This window comes from Bubalus bubalis, chromosome 3 (assembly GCF_019923935.1).
Source record: "Bubalus bubalis isolate 160015118507 breed Murrah chromosome 3, NDDB_SH_1, whole genome shotgun sequence".
Lineage (NCBI taxonomy): Eukaryota > Metazoa > Chordata > Mammalia > Artiodactyla > Bovidae > Bubalus > Bubalus bubalis.
Genome location: NC_059159.1, coordinates 41,061,408 through 41,080,612, shown reverse-complemented (window position 1 = coordinate 41,080,612; position 19,205 = coordinate 41,061,408). Strand labels below are relative to the sequence as shown.

At 53.4% G+C, this 19,205-nt stretch overlaps 1 protein-coding gene across 2 annotated transcripts in view; it reads left to right on the top strand.

Moving 5' to 3' along the window:
• The window catches only part of NXN (nucleoredoxin), a 161,036-nt gene extending 143,247 nt beyond the window's left edge, over window positions 1–17,789 (top strand). For both annotated transcript variants that reach the window (XM_025280927.2, XM_044940603.1), the window contains exons 6-8: window positions 10,951–11,130; window positions 12,881–13,005; window positions 16,170–17,789. In XM_025280927.2, the coding sequence (XP_025136712.1) occupies window positions 10,951–11,130; window positions 12,881–13,005; window positions 16,170–16,352 (488 nt within the window). In that variant the 3' untranslated portion in view covers window positions 16,353–17,789. The remainder of the gene's footprint in view (window positions 1–10,950; window positions 11,131–12,880; window positions 13,006–16,169) is intronic.
• The last annotated feature ends 1,416 nt before the right edge of the window (window positions 17,790–19,205 follow it).

Sequence of the window (19,205 nt, the reverse complement as noted above, 5' to 3'; positions counted from 1 at the left end):
CTGGGATTCTTCAGGCAAGAATACTGGAGTGGGTTGCCATTTCCTTCTCCAATGCATGAAAGTGAAAAGTGAAAGGGAAGTCACTCAGTCGTGTCCGACTCTTAGCAACCCCATGGACTACAGCCTACCAGGCTCCTCCATCCATGGGATTTTCCAGGCAAGACTACTGGAGTGGGGTGCCATTGCCTTCTCCGAGCAGGCTGCTAGGAGGAATCTAATCAGGACAAAATTTCCAGGAGAGATTGGCGATGCACACCAGAGGCCTTAAAAAATCTACAGAACCTTTGATTTCAAAATCCCACTTGTAGGAATTTATGTTCAGGAAGTTACCCTATAGCACCTAGCAGAAACTGGACTTCTTTGCAGTTGGAGGTGCATTTTTGTGTTTTCTCTCATCTTTTGTATACTTTGGATTTCCTCACAGACCACAATTCTTTCCTTGCTTTAGCCCTGAGAAAACTCAGAACTGAATTTGTAACCACGTTTAGCAGTTTTGCAAAGCTGACAATTTCTCTGCATGCCCTAGATCCTAGCTTTGTTTTCTCTTCCTGCCTTGCTCTCTTCTCAGTGGGATGTTTTCATTTATTTAAAAACTATTTTATGTATTTGGTTGCACCAGGTCTTAGTTGTGGCATGCAGACTCTTAGTTGCACCATCTAGGAACTAGTTCCCTGACCAGGGATCAAACCCAGCCCCCTTGCATTGGGAACATGGCGTCTTAGCTACTGGACCATCAGGGAAGTCTCAGTTTTCATCTGTTTTTTATTGAATTATATCATTCACTTTTTAAACTGCCTCCAATCCTTTTTGAAAAAAAGGTGGGGTAGATTTAAATGGATAGGTTTCTATTTCTTGAGTTTCCACTAACCACTACTATACACTGAATTTGCTGGGAAATAAAAAACCGGAAGGTTATCCCAGTGCTGCCCTGGAGTGGACAAGAGGAGATCCACTTTGGGAAATAACTTCAGTAGGGTGATGTCTTTTGAAGAACTAGAATGTGTTGGTCAGATAGGTGACACTTTGTATGACGACTCAGGAAATCAAACTCATCCCATATAGCAAAGTGTGTGCTGGGCCTCGCTTGGCCACTCTGGTCCGTCAGGTGGGCTCTCATCTTCTTTCCAGGCACAGGTCCTCAGTGCAGCATAAGCTTTTTCTTCTCTGAGGAGGGGAGTTGCCCTTTCTTGGATGCAGAGGCCAGTGAGGTGCAGATCCTGTTCTTAGGGGTCGATACTAAGGCCCTGAGATCACCTGAAAGTATTAAATTACCAAAGGATGGCCTATATCACGCACAGCCAGTTTGAGGGTGGGGGTCTCTCCTCTCCCTTTGCTCCATGAGATGCCTTTTGGGGCCCTTGGGGCCCTTGGTAGTGGAGGAGACACAGAATAGCAGTCTCCTTGAGGAGAGATCACAAGGCCTGTGAGAGTCCACGCTAGTTTTAGACACACAACTGAGGCTGGAGGGTGCCCTTCCAGCAGATGTTGGCAGGGCATGAAAAAATTGATTGTTTTCTGTCTGCCTTCCGAGAGCAGAGAAGGGAACTCTCCTTTCGACTCCTCCAGCTGTCAACATACAAATAGAACAGCGGTCAGAGCCCTGGTTGTTAGGTGTGGCCCAGACAGCCAGCACGCGGGTGACCACAAATGAGCAAGGAGAGAAAGGAGCGTTTTCAGAGATGCATTCATTTGGCTCAGCCTCTTAAGGCCTGGCAGTGTGTGGATAAGCACATATGTGGTTCCCAGACTTCAAGGAGCCCTCATCTGAGGATCAGAAAGCTGATCTGGAGAGGCCCTGTGCCCAGGCAAGCAGCGGCCGGGCAACCACACAAAAGAACCCAGCTCTGCACTGGCCCGTCCCGCTGCTCCTTGTCTGCTGGCTCCGCGGAGCGCTTGCCCTGCTGTCTGCGGCAGTCCGTCTTCAGCTTGGACCTGCCTGCTTTCCCAGCTCCCCACCTCCCCCTCCCTGACTCTTGGGTTCTCCCCCTGGCAGAGCGTTTTGTGCCAACTGCTCCTGATCATTGGCCTCTTTGGGTGGCCTTGGGATTCAGTCCTGTAAGCAGCCTGTCTGACACTGCTGGTTCACCCTGACCTCTGACCCTATCTAGCTAGAAATGCACTGAAGCACAGTGAAGGGAGTGGAAGAGCCTCCCAGGGTCCTTCTCAAGGCAGCGTTTAATGGAGGGCTGCACAATGGAATAATCTAAGTTCACAGGAGACTCTGGCTTGGGACTCTGGAGCCAGGAAGGTTTCCTGGAGGAGGTGACTCTCAAGCAGGGCCTTACAGAATGTCTGGGATTTAGGCAGAGGGCTTGGGACATTCCAGGCCAAAGGCCAGAGCAAGATGTCCATGGTGTACTATATAGGGAGACTGAGTGATAAGGCCAGTGAGCACCAGGCCGTGGTCCTTGAACTTGGCCCTTTGGACTTTGGAGCTTTTGGAAAATTTTAATTAAAGGAAAATCAGTGCAGTAGAGACATTTAAGCTAGACTGGAAGAGAAATCCCAGAGGCACATTGTTTGTTGGCGTTGTTCAGTCGGTCAGTCGTATCCAACTCTTTGCAACCCCATGGACTGCAGCATACCAGGCTTCCCTGTCCTCCACTATCTTCTGGAGTTTGCCCAAGTTCATGTCCATTGAGTTAGTTATGCTGTCTAACCATCTGGTCCTCTCCCACCCTCTTCTCCTTTTGCCTTCAATCTTTTCCAGCATTAGGGTCTTTTCTAATGAATTGGCTCTTCTCACCAGGTGGCCAAAGTATTGGAGCTTCAGCATCAGTCCTTCCAATGAATATTCAGGGTTGATTTCCTTCAGGATCAACTGGTTTGCTCTCCTTGCAGTTCCAGGGACTCTCAAGAGTCTCATTATCCCCTGGGGCACGTTATCCCCTGGATTTCTAATGAATTCTTTGTGCTCCCACTGCGGCCAGGTCTTAGGCTGTGGCTCGTGACAGGCCTGCCTGTGGGGAGAGAGAGGCCACTCCCTCGGGCTCCAGGGTCAGCGGACCTAAGAGGATGCAGGCAGCCTCTGCATCCCCGGGTCTAGCTCCAGCCTCACAGGGTCACTTTCACTTCATGACATTTTTGGGGTCCCCTGAACATTAAGGGTCCAGTAGCTTAGTAGAAGCGCATGTTGTTAGTAAAGTCTCGTGCTGCTTCTTCCTGTGATCTTACCAGTCAACATTCCACTGCCTTTGACTACCAAAATACAAGATTAAAATATAGATATACTTCTCTACTTCATATAGATATATAGAAGAGAAAATCCATGACTTGTTCTAGGGGTCTTGGGGATGGGGTTACTGAGAAGATGCCTTTGCACCCTTGCACAGGCTGGCCCACGAACAGGGTAACAGGGATGTGGAGGGGTGATTGTCTGGGGAACTGAGGTCCCAGGGCCATCACTTTCCTCCCTGTTGGCATCTCCCATGGCCCAGACTACCCCCCGACCCTAGGTGTGTGTCTCTGTCCTTAGCAGCCCTGCTTTAGTGGGGGTGCGGAATCCTCCTGAACTCCCTGTCTCCCTCCTCTCTGCCATGGAACCATCTGTTACATCATTAAGTCTGTAACTTGGAATGTCTGTGCATCTGCCCATCTCCTTTCTTCTTTCTTGCTCCATTACAGCTCCCATGTCCTCTCCAGGTGCCTCACCCTCCCGGCACCTCCACTGTTCACCAACCTGGAAGCTCTCTGCACCCCATCACTGAGGGGCCTTTATGGAGGTCTCACTATGTAGGCATGAGTGCTTAAATCACTGGCCATCAGTGATTCACTCAACCTCCAGCTCTTCTCCCTTCCCCAGATGTTGAGGTCCAGGGGTGGATCTTAAAATTCCAACCTTCTAACCACGTCTCTCTGGTGACCCACACCCATCATCTTAGCATCCCAAAAGAGGCTTTTACTCCTTCGATTGAAAGGGTCTTGGAAACTCTTGTGTCAGGATCTGGGACTAAGACCAAATAGTATAACAAAAGATGTTCCTATCACCCCTTTCATTCAGGAAATCGTAAGAGTCTTAGGAGCTCTGTTCCAGGAACTGGGGGTGAAGGCCAGATATACACGCCTTATTATGTTGCAGTATCACAATGTGCACAATCCATACCATACACTCCATGCACGCACAGAGTCCTTGGAGAGTCCCGCCGCCTGTCTGGCTCGGCAGATCCATGGGGCTGTATCTGGGAGAGCTCGCGCTCCCTGCTTGACTCTGTCCTCAGCTCTCACCCCACTTGCTGTGTCCTCCTGGATGTCTTGGTGAGGATTCTTTCACAGCGTGGAGTCGGGTATCTTCCACTGCCTGCACCCAAGCCGAACCCCCTCCACCTGGCCTGTCTTCGTGCCGGGCAGTGCACAGATGACTTGATCAGATTGTCACTTTGTACATTGAGGCCCATGAGGGCAGAGCTCCCCTGTGTCACCCGGACAGGCTCAGACTGTGCAGGAGAACCCAGAATCCTCTGGGCACCTCGGGAGCTGGGCTCGGAGCACCCCTGGATTCTGAGTGTCCCCCAGCGTCCCAAGGAGGCCTTGCACAAGATGCTGCCACTTCATTCAGGTGTCCATCCAGGTGGTGCAGGGAGGGTCTGGGACTTGAGGAGGCGTCTGCTTCTGGGCTGGGTGCTGTTCCCTCGAGTGATCTAGCCTCAGTTCTGGCTGCCTGAGTTCACCAAGGCCTGGCATGTGGCCTCCACCCACTTCCTTTGCCTTGGGGAGCAGAGGGGTTGGCCTCCCTCCTCCCAGCATTTTGTGCAGACCGGGGAATTTGTAGCCCTATAAGCTGTTGACAAATGCGTTTCTAAGGCAAGGGTTTGGACACACTTGGCGAAAGGCAAATCCCATTAGCCATTGTCTAACGCTAGCTGTTGAGAACACAGTGTTCTCCGCAGGGAGGCTTGGAGCGCATTCTCTCCTGGGTTAGGGGCCCTCGCTGGCTTTGTTGTCTCCCCTCCCCTTCCCCCTTTGGGGCCAGTGGACAGGGCCCAAAGAAGCCCTGGAGGCACTGCCGAGAGGCCCTTGCTCTCCCAGCACCTGGTTTTCTTCTGTTTCTCTCATGCCCTCTTGTTCCTTACCCTCATCCTCTAGCTTTCCTCTCCTTTTCCCTTTTCCCCCACCTTCCTCATCCACTCCCTGCCCTTCTCCCCTCTCTCTCCCTTCTGAGCCCCTTTTCAGAAAATGGATGTGAGGCAGTGTCTATTTTCTATAGAAATGAAACATTCAGCCATAGCGGTTTTCTTTTTTATTATTTATTTAATTTTTGGCCGTGCTGGGTCTCCGTTGCCTCGCAGGCTTTTCTCTAGTTGCGGCGAGTGGGGCTCCTCTTCGTTGCAGCGAGCAGGCTTCTCCTTGCAGTGGCGTCTCTTGTTGCGGAGCGTGGGCTCTAGGGTGCTCGGGCTCCAGTAGTTGCAGCACGCAGTCTCAGGAGTTGCAGCGTGTGGGCTCTAGAGCACAGGCTCAACAGTTGTGGTGCACAGGCTTAGTTGATCTGTGGCATGTGGGATCTTTCCTGGTCAGGGATTGAACCCATGTCTCCTGCATCGGCAGGCAGATTCTTTACTACTGAGCCACCAGGGAAGTCCTCATTGTGGTTTTCAATGAACCGAGGATAAGGGGCTGACACTGCTGTATTTGTAGGCAAGTCTCAGGATTTAAAGGGCTGGTGCAGGCTGGTGCACCCGCCCTGGGCCTGGGGAGGGTGGCTGGGGGCTGCCTCGGGGCCTCCAGAGCAGCCTCAGTGCTCTCCTCTGCTCATCTTGTTTCATTTTGAGAACATAAAAAAAGAAAAACCAGGGAAGGACAAAGAATAATATAACAAACACCCCTGTGGCCACCACCTAGAACTGACACCTTTGCTTCCAATATTTAGTATAGAAATGAATAGGAGCATTAAACAGACACCAAGCTGGGTTCCCTCCACTCCTCCTCGGAGCCCCGTCCTTCTCCCCGGGGTGCTGGGGGTGCCCAGCAGTGACCCTACCACCCATTCAGTGTGAGTCTTCTTCAAATGCTTGCTCTGTGGCTGTGAATCCATGAGTAATGTAAGGTCGTGCTGGCTGTGTTTGTAGAAGTGTACTTAAGTGCTGACATGCTGTAATAGCGTTCTGCAGCTTGCTTTTCTCTCTAAACATTATGTCTTTGAGATTTATCCCTGTTGATATTTACATCTGGTTCATTTCAGTGCCATGAAGTGCTTTGTTGTACTACAGCCTGTTTATCTGTTTATCAGTTCCACTCTTGGTGGATATTTGGTTGTTTCTGGTTTTTCTATAAGAATGCTGCAATTTTAAATGTCTTCTTCGGGACTTCCCTGGCAGTCCAGTGGTTAAGACTCTGCACTTGCCCTGTAGAGGGCACGGGTTTGATCCCTAGTTGGGGAACTAAGATCTTGCCTGCTTTGTGGTGGCACCAAAAAAAAGGTCTTTGTGCCTCCTGACAGGGCCACGCGGGCCTTCTGGCCAAGTTCAAGTGAGCCTAATCCCTTTGACCTCCCTTGGGTTTTTCTGAGCTTCACCTCCCAAACTAGCTGCCTTCTTCCTTTCCTAATATTAGCTGTCCCAGCAGGGGAAGATTTCGGGGAGCAGGAGAGAGAAGGGGGATGTGATGAATGAAATGGGTGGTGGACGTGGCCAAAGCATGGTCTGTATTTGTCATCCCACCCCTACTGCCCCTCAGTTCTTATTTGATTTTTATTTAACTTGAATGAATTTATCATAAGACAGTTTAAGAAGAATGTATATCTCACCCGCATGCCTGCCTTCCTCACACAACTGTTTTCACTTTTCCGGGTCCCTTTTGGTCTCTGTCTACAAGCATATTTCTGCACAGTTGTAATTGTACACATAGCACTGTGTATTCTGTATTTTCGATTTAACCACATATTACAAACATTTTCCATCCTGCTACAGTCTTCATGATGACCATGTATTTCCATGATTACCTTTTGTCCTGCCACGTGCCCTAACCTGCTGTATCCTGTCCTGGGGCCTGCTTTTCCTTGCCTTTCTCTTCCCCAGTCCCAGCAATCTTTGTGCTCACACGGTCATCTATCAGCAGAGAAACAGCCCTGCCCGGCTCCTCTCCCACCCGCTGATGGTGCTGCCCCCAGACCCAAGACCTCCTTCGAAACTCCCTTTCTTTGGCGATAGAAAAGCAGCCAAACGCAACCATGGGACAGTCTTAGTACGCGCGACTTTGAGATTGTTTTACATAGTCACAAATCGGCTTCTCCCAAGAGGGAACAGCATGGAGCCAGCTCCTTAGGCCTTTTCTTTCTTCTCTAGGTTTTCAGGGAGATGGTGAAGGGGATTCAGAGGCTCTGGCATGGTCTACCCGAGCTCCCCAGGGAGGTGCCTGGGGCCGAAGCCCTCTCTCGGAGTGTAGAGTACGTGTCTACGCCCAGAGGTTGAGCTTGGGGTGGTGCGCCTAAGGGAACACCGTCTGGAGGCGGCAGCATCACGCCGGCCCTGGAGCCCGCCCTGTGGTGTTGATCTCACCTCTGTCTTCTGTTTCTTGAGCAAACTCCCTCCAGCCACCGTGGAGGTTCCCGTGTATATCACTAAAGCAAGTCTTCTCCTTTTACTTTTTTAACTTATTTTTATTTTTTGGCCGCACCGCACGGCTTGCAGAATCTTAGTTCCTCAACCAGGGACTGAACCTGGGCCCTGACAGCGAAAGTGTGGAATCATAACCACTGGACCACCAGGGAAGTCCTCGGCACTGGTCTTCTATCCCTTCTCAAGAGCCAAATGATCAACCTAGGGATGACTAATAATAATAATAATAATAATGGACTTAGTTATAATGAGAGCTGATATATATAGAGTGCTTTGTGCCAGATATCCTGCTCAAAAGCATTTTCTACTTGTCATCTTTTTACTCCTTCCTACACCCAAGTAAGATCAGAAACCCCCACTACCCCCATTTGACGGTGTGTAAATGAGGCTCTGAGCAAGTAAATGACTTGCCTGCATCTTCCTTGGAACCCACACTGTAGTCTCCCCACCCCCACCCCCCCCCCCCCCCCCCGCACTGTCCTAGCTGGGAAACGACAAGTTCAAGAGAAGCAGAGATGAACTGTTCCCTCTTCATTCCCTTCAGAGAAGCCTCTTGCTGGTGTGGAAGTTATTTTGTACAAAGGCATCAATTAGAAATTTTCCATTTCCTTTAAGTTTCCCATTAGAGGCTCTGCCCTATTTTCTCCTTGGAAGTCTCTGCTTCGGGGAACCTGCTTCAAGGGACGGGGGAACAGGGAAGGCAGGAGGGGCTGGATGGGGAAGCGGGTGAATGGGAGAGAAAGGGGAGAGGTGACCATATCTCAGCCTCCTTCCCCCACAGCCTCAGAGAAGAGGGAAGTGGGTGGTGCAGAAGGTATGGATGCAGGAATGTGCCCTGCCCTGCCCAGCTCCTCCTTGGGGATGACCACCCTCCAACCCATGGTGCTGTGAGAGTCCCCACCAGCAGACTGGCCTGGTAGAAAGAGCAGCAGTTTGCCAACAAGCTGACCAGGCTTCCTGTCCCAACTTGGCCCACTTACTGGGCAGATGACCTTGGGTAGGCAACTTGACCATTGGCAGAAGGAGGATAATCTTACATCCCAGGGTGAGGTCCCCACACTGGGTGGAGCACTGAGCAGATGCCACAAGATTGAGCTTCCTTCTGGCTGGTTCATCCCCAGAGAGGTGTACACGCTTAGGGCTCTGGGGCCAAACTAACCCAAGATCCGGTCAGTGATAGGAAAGCAACTGGTGCTTGTCAATTCTTTTTCCCAGTCCATGTGCTCGAAGTGGGCTTCTCTGGATTGAACTCTGTGGTCACTATACCGAGTCGCTTTCTGTTTGTGCTCCACAGTCAACCTAACCTTGTCACCTTGGGCTTAAAGCACCAAATACAAGGGGCCTTTGCTTTTGCATAGCTGTTGGGGAGGGGTGGGGAGGGTCCAGGGGAGCTGTCCCTCCATGGAATCGGCTGAGGAACCCCCAGTAGTCACCTGGGGGCTCGAGTCCCTGCCTTGCTGTCCTGGTGCCTCCCCCCCACCGGCAAGGACTGGAGACAGGCCTTAGCCATGGCAACAAAGAAGCCCATAAGTCACCTGGAGAAACCAAAGCCCCAAACCAGAAAGCAAGCCTCTCTGCCTTTGGATTTTACTTTTCCTCCCTTCTCCATCCTCTGTGCCTGCCTGCCTGCCACAGACCAACCCAGCATCCTATGTCTGGGCTACAAACAAGCCTGCTGCTGTGTCTAATCATAGCGGTGGGCAGGGACCTGGTTTAACCCAACACTAGAAATTGCCCAATTTCAGAAACTGATTAAACAACTTTGCCAAAGCATTTTTGAGATGGGGCATGGCACTGGGAGGCGTTCATCTGCAGCGGGCTGGCCCTTCGTGTCATGGGCCCCAGCCCCAGGCCCCTACAGGCTGCTGACTCAAGCCCAGCCCCATCTGGGATAGGGAGACCCCTGATGTGAACTGCAGGTCTCTGGGAGATGCCAAGCAGATATGAGATGAGGCTGAAGATGCCCCGTGCCTCTTGTGCTCTGGGCGCGTCCTAAAAGCCCCAAAAGTGCTGGCTCTGGCCATGTGCATTTGTATGTGATGTGTGTGGTGGGAAAGGCAGTCCCTAGGGGGTGCTTCTCTCTGGACCTGCTCCCCAACATGCCAAGCCTCTCCTTCTCATAGATGTGAACATAATGCACTCATTTTTCCTTTTGAAGGCAGGTCCACCCCTGCATGCCTGTTGCCCCGGCCACCACACAGGTTACAAAACACCACGGCTGTGTTTCTGGTACCTCAGCATCCCTCCCCCCTCCCACCCCCCACAGAGAAGAAAAATGTCAGTGAAGCAAACTACTGACTCAAAGCTGTAGAATTTATAAATATTAAATTGCTCTGGCTTTCCCTGGCCCATCTAGCTCCGGTCAGCTCCAGTGGGGAGGTGGCTGGTTACTGCAAGGAGGGGAGGGACCAGTGGGGAGACAAGTGTCCTCAGAGGTCAAGGCCGAGGCTGCCTCCATGGGCTGAGGTCCCTGGCTGGAGGAGAAGCAGCAGAGAGTGGGGCGCAAGGAGCAGGGAGCTGGAAAACCCACATGCCCCTGTAACCCAGAAGGGGTCACCTCTGATTCTTCCATTTGAGGCTTTATGGTTGTAGGGAGACTGTGGTTTGTGGGGAGCTGGGTGTTGCATCTCTGACCCCAGCCCAGGACTCTCATGTGAGGGCCGCAGCACTGCCAGTATGTTCCCTCCAGGGACTGTCCTCCCAGAGCGGGCACTGGACCCGCCCCAGGCAGCGGGGCTGGAGGTGGTGGCCAGCTGTCCTCTCCCGTCCACTGCCCCAGGCTCCTCCCCCCACAGACCCCCTGTGCTCCCCCGGGGGGGCCCTCCTGCTGTGATCTGTGCTGGTCTATACACCCTTGCGTGTGCACTGCAGGGGAGTATGCGTTCATACCACCTGCTGAGGTTGAGAATTCCTGCAGGCGGGGGAGCAGCTCCTGTTTCTCTGGGACCTCATGTTGTTGCTCAGTTGTGTCCGACTCTTTGCGACCCCATGGGCTGCAGCACACCAGGCTTCCCTGTCCTTCACTATCTCCCAGAGTTTGCTCAAGCTCATGTCCATTGAGTTGATGATGTCATCCAACCTCTCTAGGCTTTCTCATTTTTCTTCTATGTACTGAGACCCAGGGCTGAAGTTCTTAAATGCACAGCCTCATTGATCCTTCCATAGTGGGATAAGGTGGGAACTGCAGTGTGTTTACCACATGGCAGTGGAGGGTCTGAGGTCCACAGGGAGGACGTGACTTGCTCGGGGTTCTGTGGAGAAGTCCCCTGCAGACCCAGAGGGGTTCCGTGGCTCTTCCAAGGTGGAGCCCGGATTCCACTCGAGGACTAAACCGTGTCCGGGGGTGCTGTCCCATGGACTGTGGGGCCATAGCCAAGCTCGCTCGCTCTCTCTCTTGCAGGCATCCCCACCCTCATCGTGCTGGACCCGCAGGGGGAGGTGATCACGCGGCAGGGACGGGTGGAGGTGCTGAACGACGAGGACTGCAGGGGCTTCCCGTGGCACCCCAAGCCCGTGCTGGAGCTTTCCGACTCCAACGCTGTGCAGCTCAACGAGGGCCCCTGCCTCGTCCTGTTTGTAGGTAGGAAGCTCAGCTAAGGGCCCCAGGTGGAACAAGATGGGCAGAGCTCACTAGGGGGCCAGGGGGGTCTGTCCCTGCAGCTTCTTTCAGTCTCCAGCAGCGCAGAGCCTGGGCCTTTGTCTCTGGCTGCCGTGCTTCTGACCCCGGTGATTTATTCATGCTTCTCCCCTGTGGTGGCTGTGCAGGGAGCTGCTGCTCTGCTTTCCTTCTAGCTGCTCCCGGCCACCAGCTGGGAAGAAGAGGTCAGGCAGGGAGGAAGCCCTCGCCCGCTGATGAACAGACCCATTGTTGGAGGCGGGGCTGCTGCACAGAAGCTGAGGGGGGATGGGGGGTGGGGTGGGGCTGGGCCCCCTCAGGCCAGGGCTCACCCCCAGCTGCTGCTGCTTCTTTCCTGTGCTCTGAGGAGCTGCCCCAGGGTGGCATCTCTGGGGCTGAGAACCCCTCTGTCTCCCTGCCTCTCCCTCTCGTGCTCAGTGTGTAACCAGTCTGCCCTGCAGGAAGACACAGGAATACCTGCGGCAGGCTCCCAGCAGGCCCGTAGGGTGACCCCTGGTTCCTTCTGCAAACGGAGTAACTGCTGGCCAAGGGCCATCTCACCCTCTGTCTTAGGTCTCATTGCTCGATTCCACTTAAGTCTGGGTATCAGGATCATGGCCGAGCTGCTGCCGCCTGTAATGAAGGGGCTGGAGAATGTGTGTAGCATCCAACCCCCATTCTCTGGAAGTCTGGTTTGGGGTCCCCCAGGTGGGGAGCCCATATGTGGACTGGAGGGAATCCTGGCTTGCAGGCTGGCCTTGTACTTGGAGGACAGTGGCCCTGGGAAGGGATGGCCTTGGGGACCCATTCCCCTTGGGGCTTTACTGCCTGCTGCAGGCTCACACACCCCCAGCCTGGAGCCTGGGAAGCTTTTATGAAGGAGGGACAATTGGGAACATCACTGGCCATCTGTAGATGTGGAAACAGGGTCCCAGGGAGGCAAAGCAAGTTTCCAGCATCACCAAGCTAATCAGAGGTGAATCTAGAGTGTATGGGGCTGATCCTGCACATTGGGCCTCCTGGGAGGACTTCTGGGTGAAGGTCTTCTGCAGGCACCTGTCCCCCCTCCCCTGCTTTGCACTGGGTCTCGGTTATGGGGTTCAGCAGGGGTGAGGTGCTCCCATGCTGCTACTTCGCTGGAAGCAAGAGATGCCCAAAGGGGGTTCTGGGAGCCTGGTTGGGGGTTCCCTACAGTCAGCCTGTCCCCTCCCAGGCAAGTCCCACTGCCAGCTATGAAGTTGGCATGCCAGTGCCCCAGTGCTTCCCAGCTGCCACCAAAGCTGATGATCAGACTGCAGTCCTGACCCACCACCATTAGGAAGTCAGGGATCCAAGGACAGAGCATCTTATTCCATGATGGAGAGAAGAGCACCAGGGCCTCAGGTTCTGGCTTAGGAGAGGCTCAGCTTCCAAGGTGGGTTTGTGAGGAGTTCAGTGAACAGGATTTCATTTGCCTGGGCATGAGTGCTAGAAGGTGAAGTGAGTTCTTCCTGGGGGCATGATGCAGAACAGCCTGCCTGAGAGAGCAGTGAGGAAACTGGCCTGTGCCTGGGGACACACCCTCGTGCATCCAGGAGGCGAGGTCGGTGTCCCAGGGCAGGCTTTGCTTCCATTCAGGGGCCGCCCAGATGGGCGTGTGGGGCCTGGACCTGGGCACCACTCCATCTGATTGACAAGCCAGTGCTGCTTTGTGTCTTTCTCTCCCTTGTCACAGATTCTGAGGATGACGGCGAGTCGGAGGCGGCCAAGCAGCTGATCCAGCCAATAGCTGAGAAGATCATTGCCAAGTACAAAGCCAAAGAGGAGGAGGCGCCGCTCCTGTTCTTTGTGGCGGGGGAGGTGAGTGCCGCCGGGGCCCCCCGGGCTGCCTCCGCTGGCAGACCTTTAGAACACGAGTGATGTAGCCCTTGGGGATGTCTGAAGGGGCCTGGGGTTCTGGGGTAACGGTGCTTCTACAAGAGCCCACAGACAAATGGAGCATGAAAAGGTGTCATCAGTCAAGGAAAACCAGTTCCGGCCCTTGCTGCCTCCTTCTTCCCATCTCTTACCCAGCAGTCCCCGGGCAGCAGGGGGCCCTCCTAGAACAGAAGCTCTCTCTTGCACCCACCCCGGCTGCTAGGGAGCCACAAAGATAGTGGACAGCACTTACTCCTTCCGGGCTGGGTCCCAGCCAGGCTCTTGATACTTTACAAAGAGACTGGTTAGTCTTCGGACACCCCTCCGCCCAAGGGACCTTTTCCCATCACCGAACGCTGATGGGGATCGGATTATCACTCCGACCTGCAGTTACCCCGCCAGCCCAGGGAGAATGCTGACGTTACTAGCATTCCTGCCTCTTCCACCCCAGGCCTGTCCCTAGAAGGCCTCCAAGCTGGTAGGGGAGTGGCTCCCAAGGTTGGGGAGCCTGGGTCCCGCAGACGCGGAATCTCGGAGATCGCGTAGGTTGCGCAGCCACGCCCCCTCGGTTCCCCACCCCGGAGCCACCCTCCACGCATGCGCAGCTGCCTCTCGCCCCCCCCCCCACCCAGGCACTGGCCTCAGTCAGTTATTGACAGACACGCATTTTGAAGCCAGTGCGCCCCCCCGACCCTGCTCCACCCGCCCTCCTTGCTCCCATCTGTACCTCTAGTCGGTCCGAGCCCCGTGCTCATTTCACGCTGTGTTTGGATCCCAGGGGCGGCCAGACACCCTGAACCACCCATTCATCACCTCAATAGCCGCTCCTACCCGGTGGGCCCCTGGAAGACAGCTGGAGTCACCCTGCCCAGCCGTGGTGTGGAAGGAACAAAGCCGGTTCACAGGGCCCTGCCTTGGGCTACACAGCCCACTCCACACAAAGCACAAATGGAAGCCGCACTGAATGTATTAAACTCTAACCCCTTCGACCAGAACAGCGGCTTGGAGAGAAAAGATGGGCTCAGGAGGGGGAAAGGGCTGAGCCGGGGTGGAGGCGGGGCTGCAGGGCTCCAGTGGCCGCCCTAGAAACAAGGCCAAAAAAGAGCGCTGGCAGGTTTCCTATAGGCCCGGCCAGGCCAGGTGCCGCACCTGCACCATCCACGTGCTCGTCACCTACCCATCCTTAGGGGTTCACAGATGAGGAAAGTGAGGCTAGGAGAGGGTAAGGCTGCTGCGAGGCCGGCCTGGCAGGGCTGTGCGCCCAGGCTGGCTCACTCTCCCAGAGCCCCATGTGAGCCATTATTGAATCCCTTTTATAGGATTTATGAGACCTGGCCTCTGAGAGGTTTCTTGCCAAAGCCTCGCATTAAGTAGGTGGCAGAGAGAGGAGTGAATGTGAGATCAGGAGTGACTCTGGAAACAAGCTGTCACTCCCTCTGTCCACCGGGTCCCGTACAGGGCTGGGCCAGCCTGGACCAGGATGTTAGGCAGAGGCCCAGGGGCATAGGGGCATCCACTACTCCAGCTCCACACCCCCCAACCTAACCTTCTCTGCCCTGAACCTGGGCTCCTGGCCTTGGCAACTCTCTTGGCCAATTCTCTAACCTCAGAAGCAAGACAGTGTGGGAAAGGAAGTGGGCACAGGGCGCTGGAACCGTCAGGCACCACCTGGGTGCCTCTGAGCCCAGGACTCCAGCCCTTCACAGTCAGCCTGTGGCTGGGGCCTTTGTCTTGATCCCGTCCTCACCCACAGACAGAAGTTGTCCTTTCCCGAGCCTCAAAAGACATTAAAATTCATCTCCCCATGTTTGCTCAGAAGGAGGGGAGGCAGCAGGCACTGAGCTTGGCTTTCTAATGGGAGTTGGATGGATGGGATTTGTCCCGGTCTCTCCCCTCTGTTTATCATGAAGATTGTTTATTAACCCAAATGGAGGGCCTGAATTGGGTGAACACTGCCAGAGATGCTGAATCACCCGGCATTGCTGGGAAGTGCGTGCTGTTTGTTGGGTGGAGAAAAAAAAGACGATCACTTATCTTTCCTAAGAAATTGCCCTTTTAGAAAGAAACGTTTTTTGTCTCAGAAACTGCTTGCCAGCCTTTAAGGCCCAGAATACTATGAGCTCTTTTTCTGCAGGTCTTCTCATTCAGTGGAGAATTTTGCACATTTTATAGTGAAACAACCTGGGGATGGGTATAGAGCGTCCATTTCCTGTTAACAGCAGCATGAAGAGTAACCTCAGATGGCTGTGTGTATGCATGCTCAACCCTATTCAACTCTTTGCATCCTCAGGGACTGTAGCCTGCTAGGCTCCTCTGTCCATGGGATTTTCCAGGCAAGAGTACTAGAGTCGTTTGCCATTCCCTTCTCCAGGGGTCCTTCCTGACTCAGGGATTGAGCCCAGGTGTCCAGCGTTGGCAGGCGGATTCTTTAACATGAAGCCACCTGGGAAGCCCAATCTCAGATGGCTGCCCCCTTACAAATCTTTCTGTCTTTGGATTTCTGTTTGCCTTTATATTTACTAAAGGTATACCTCATACTAGAGAAATTTATCAGGACAGTCACTGGGAACCTACGATTACTATAGTACTGGTGTTAAACCTCAGTAGTACTGCAGAAGCCTGGGCTTCTGAACTGGTTGTGCAACTCCTGCCCGCCCCCTACAGCTGTGGGGATGGGGGTCGGGGGTGGGGGGACTGAGCTGTTTTGTTATAAACATTCCGAAGCTGAAGTCCAGATAGCCCTCTGCCCGCAGTGGGGCTGCAGATAATTGAGAGTGGGTTGCAAAAGTAAGTAATCAAAAGACATCCCATTTTTACAAGTTAAAGTTGCTTTCATGCTAATAAAGCAAGATGACTTGCCTGGGGTTTGAGCTGATGCAGAGAGTGAATTTGATGAACTAGCTCCCCCTCGCCCTGGTAGGGCAGGGTCCCCTGCTCCCCAACTCCATGCTCCCCGTTCTGAGAGCCCATCTTGCCTGGAGGCCACGGCTCTCCAGGATGGTGGGGTGGGGTTCCACTCCATGGTGTCTGGGGAGTCTGGGCCCACGGGATTCTCTACCCTCTTTCTTGACAACTCATTGGTTTTCTTCCCCTCTGATGACTTCCAGGATGACATGACTGACTCCCTGCGAGATTACACCAACCTGCCCGAGGCTGCCCCTTTACTCACCATTCTGGACATGTCAGCCCGGGCCAAGTACGTGATGGACGTGGAGGAGATCACCCCCGCCATTGTGGAGGCCTTTGTGAATGACTTCCTAGCAGAAAAGCTCAAACCAGAGCCCATCTAGTGGGGCCCCAGCTTCCCGGGACCTTATTTAAAACTCATTCTTCTCCTCCCCCTCCCCCCTCTTCCCGTCACCCTTGGACTTTTCCAGAGTGTTCCGAATCACACAACCCAAGTGTCCAACCTCTCTGTGGTGCCTTGTTTTCTGCATTAACTCCTCAGCTAGCACCCTAGGGTGCGCATACTCTCCAGCAGCAGAAGAAACCACCGTGTTTGGAGACTCTATTCGGGGATTCGTGGGGCTGGCATAACCGGCCAGAATGAGGGCTGCGGCGCGCTCTTGGTCGCTGGCTCTGGGTGAGGTATTTTGCGCGCCCCCGGGTGTTCTAACGCCGAGTGGGCACAGACCTTGGGTGCGCCGGCTCTGCCGCGGGTGCTAGAACGCATGCGCAGAGCCCCAGCGGCTCAGAGCCACGCGGGCGCTCAGGTGGAGCCGGGTGGGGGCACGGCCCTGGAGGTCTTGGCGCAGAACTTCTGCCTGCCAGGACAGCCTTTCCTCAGTGACTTGGTCTGTCTTGATCTGAGGAGAAAAACACCAGCTTGTCAGTAGTTATCTTGGGCAGGGGAGGAGCTCCAGCTCTCAAAGGTAACTTGTGTTCTTTTCTGATGAGAAAGAGGAGCTACAGTATTGGTTCACGTAGTAATTGCTTACTTTGATGGAGCACCTCCCATGTGATAAGAAAGAGCTGCTCCTTCCTTCCTTCGAGCTCTTTCTCCCTTGATCTTGACCTTCCCCCAGTTTCTGCCTTCTCAAATGGACAGCCCCTCCCATCTTAGAATGTTGTTAGTAAGTTCTCGCCTCTGGCCATCTTCCCAAGAAGAGGCAGTGACGGACCTGCATTGCCAGAAGAGCACTGTGCCCCCAGCACCCTGTGGCTCTGGGCCTGAGGCCCCTGGAGCCTCTGCCCACCCTTGGTTACCCCTGCGTTCCCTTTTCTTCTCAAAGCAGAACTTTTAAAAAGAGACAAGGAGTTGCCAGAAGCCTAGCTTTTCCCTAAGAACCTGCAGAAAGGGCTGTGCCCTAGGGAGTGCAGGCTGAGGACAGGTCAGCTAAAAATGGGCCCTGTGTTGGCTCTGCTGGGCCCAGCTCAGCCCCTTCTTTGGGCTGAACTGACCTCAGAAAGGAAACTAGCAGCTGTGCTCTTAGGATTTGGGGTAGAAGGCTTCCCCGGGTTTCAGCCTATCTCAGTCAGGTGTCAGGGCCTTTCGGATCATCTCAGGCCTCACCTCTGGCTCCACTCACAGCCAACCAAGACCATTTATTTGGAAAACCCAGCCCCTTCCAATTAGCTGTTGACAGCATTGCTTCTTGCTGAGTGGGATTGTTCGTTTGTAGTTCAGAGGGACAAGTTGAGTTGGTCATTAGACTATTACTGTTACCAGCCTGAAATGCAATCACCTAGTAAGAAATAAAACAGGCATCTCTGGACGTTATCAACCATTTGGCCTTTCCTGTCCTTCATAACAAAAGTCTTCTGGCTGGTACTGTGCTCCATGGGGTGGGCAGTGAGGGCATGGGTGGCATGTACAAGATCCTCTTGACTTTCACTGGGTACTTGGCAGCTGTGCTTCAGGATTTTTGAGAACCAAGCCCTAACATGGTCATCTGTCGAATCCTTCAGAAGCCAGGATGCTCGTTTGGATGAGAGTGCCAGAGGCAGATCCCTGCTGGAGCTCTGGCCGCCATCGCTTGGGGTTTGACTTGCCATGGCAGGGAGTGGAGTCTCAGACATCATCCTTGTGGACTCATGCTCATTCCCCCTCCACAAGGGAACATGTGCTCAGAGAGCCTGAGAAGGCCAGTTGGAGAAACACAAGGAGTCCCACAGGGGTCCTCCTGTGAAGAATGAGGTTGGAGACCCTCAAACCTGGCTCTGTCCAACCCCCTAGGACTAGGGGCTGCTCCAGGAGACCTGCCAGTGTCTCCCTGGGGAGATGGGAGGGTGGAGACAAGATGAGGTCAACCTCACTTGGAGGATAGTTGGGATTTCTGTCTGTGCCCTGTACCATGATGGCCTTGGAGGAAAGGTGGTCTCTCTCAGCAGCTACTTATTTTCTGAGGCAAAAGGAACAAAATCCAGTGAGGAGTCCTCATAAATCATTGCAGCAGGAAAATGAGGTCATCTGTGATCCTTCTATGCCCATACAGGGCCAGCTGAACTACTTGCCACTAATGTCAACTGGACCCATGACACCAGAATTCCCCTCTTGAAGGGGGTGTGGAGGTTAAGATCAGTGGGAAGTTTTACTAAAAAGGTACGTCTGGTTTATACAGTGGCAACTTTGGGGGGAAATGCCAGGGGAGAGTCACTTCGCCAGTGAAGAATCTCTATAGTGCAAGATGCTAGAGATCTTAAAGGTTATTGATGCAGACGAAGTGGGTGGCTTCTTAATTCCTACTAAGCAGCTCCAAAATACCTTAAAATTCTGGTCGCTAATTAGAAGCAGGTTAAAACACCAGCTGTGACATATTCAAGGGCTTCCGCCAGCAGCAAAGGAAACCGGGCCCTGCAGCCTGGGACAGGATGGTGGCTGTAAAAACGCCACCCTGGGGTTACAAGTCTGTGGTCACAATGACTTCCAGATCTGATTCTACCCTTTTTTTTTTTTTAAACGGAGTTGAGATTTTTTTTTTTAAAACCTATCTTCAACAGTAAAGATCTCCTTAAGAAAAAAAGAAAGGTATGTTTGGGGGATAGGTATTTATGTGTGTTAGTCACTCATTCGTGGTGGACTCTGTGACCCCATGGACTGTAGTCCACCAGCCTCCTCTGTCAAAGGAATTCCCCAGGTGAGAATACTGGCATGCATGCCCAGTCACTTCAGTCATGTCTAATTCTTTGTGACCCAATGGACC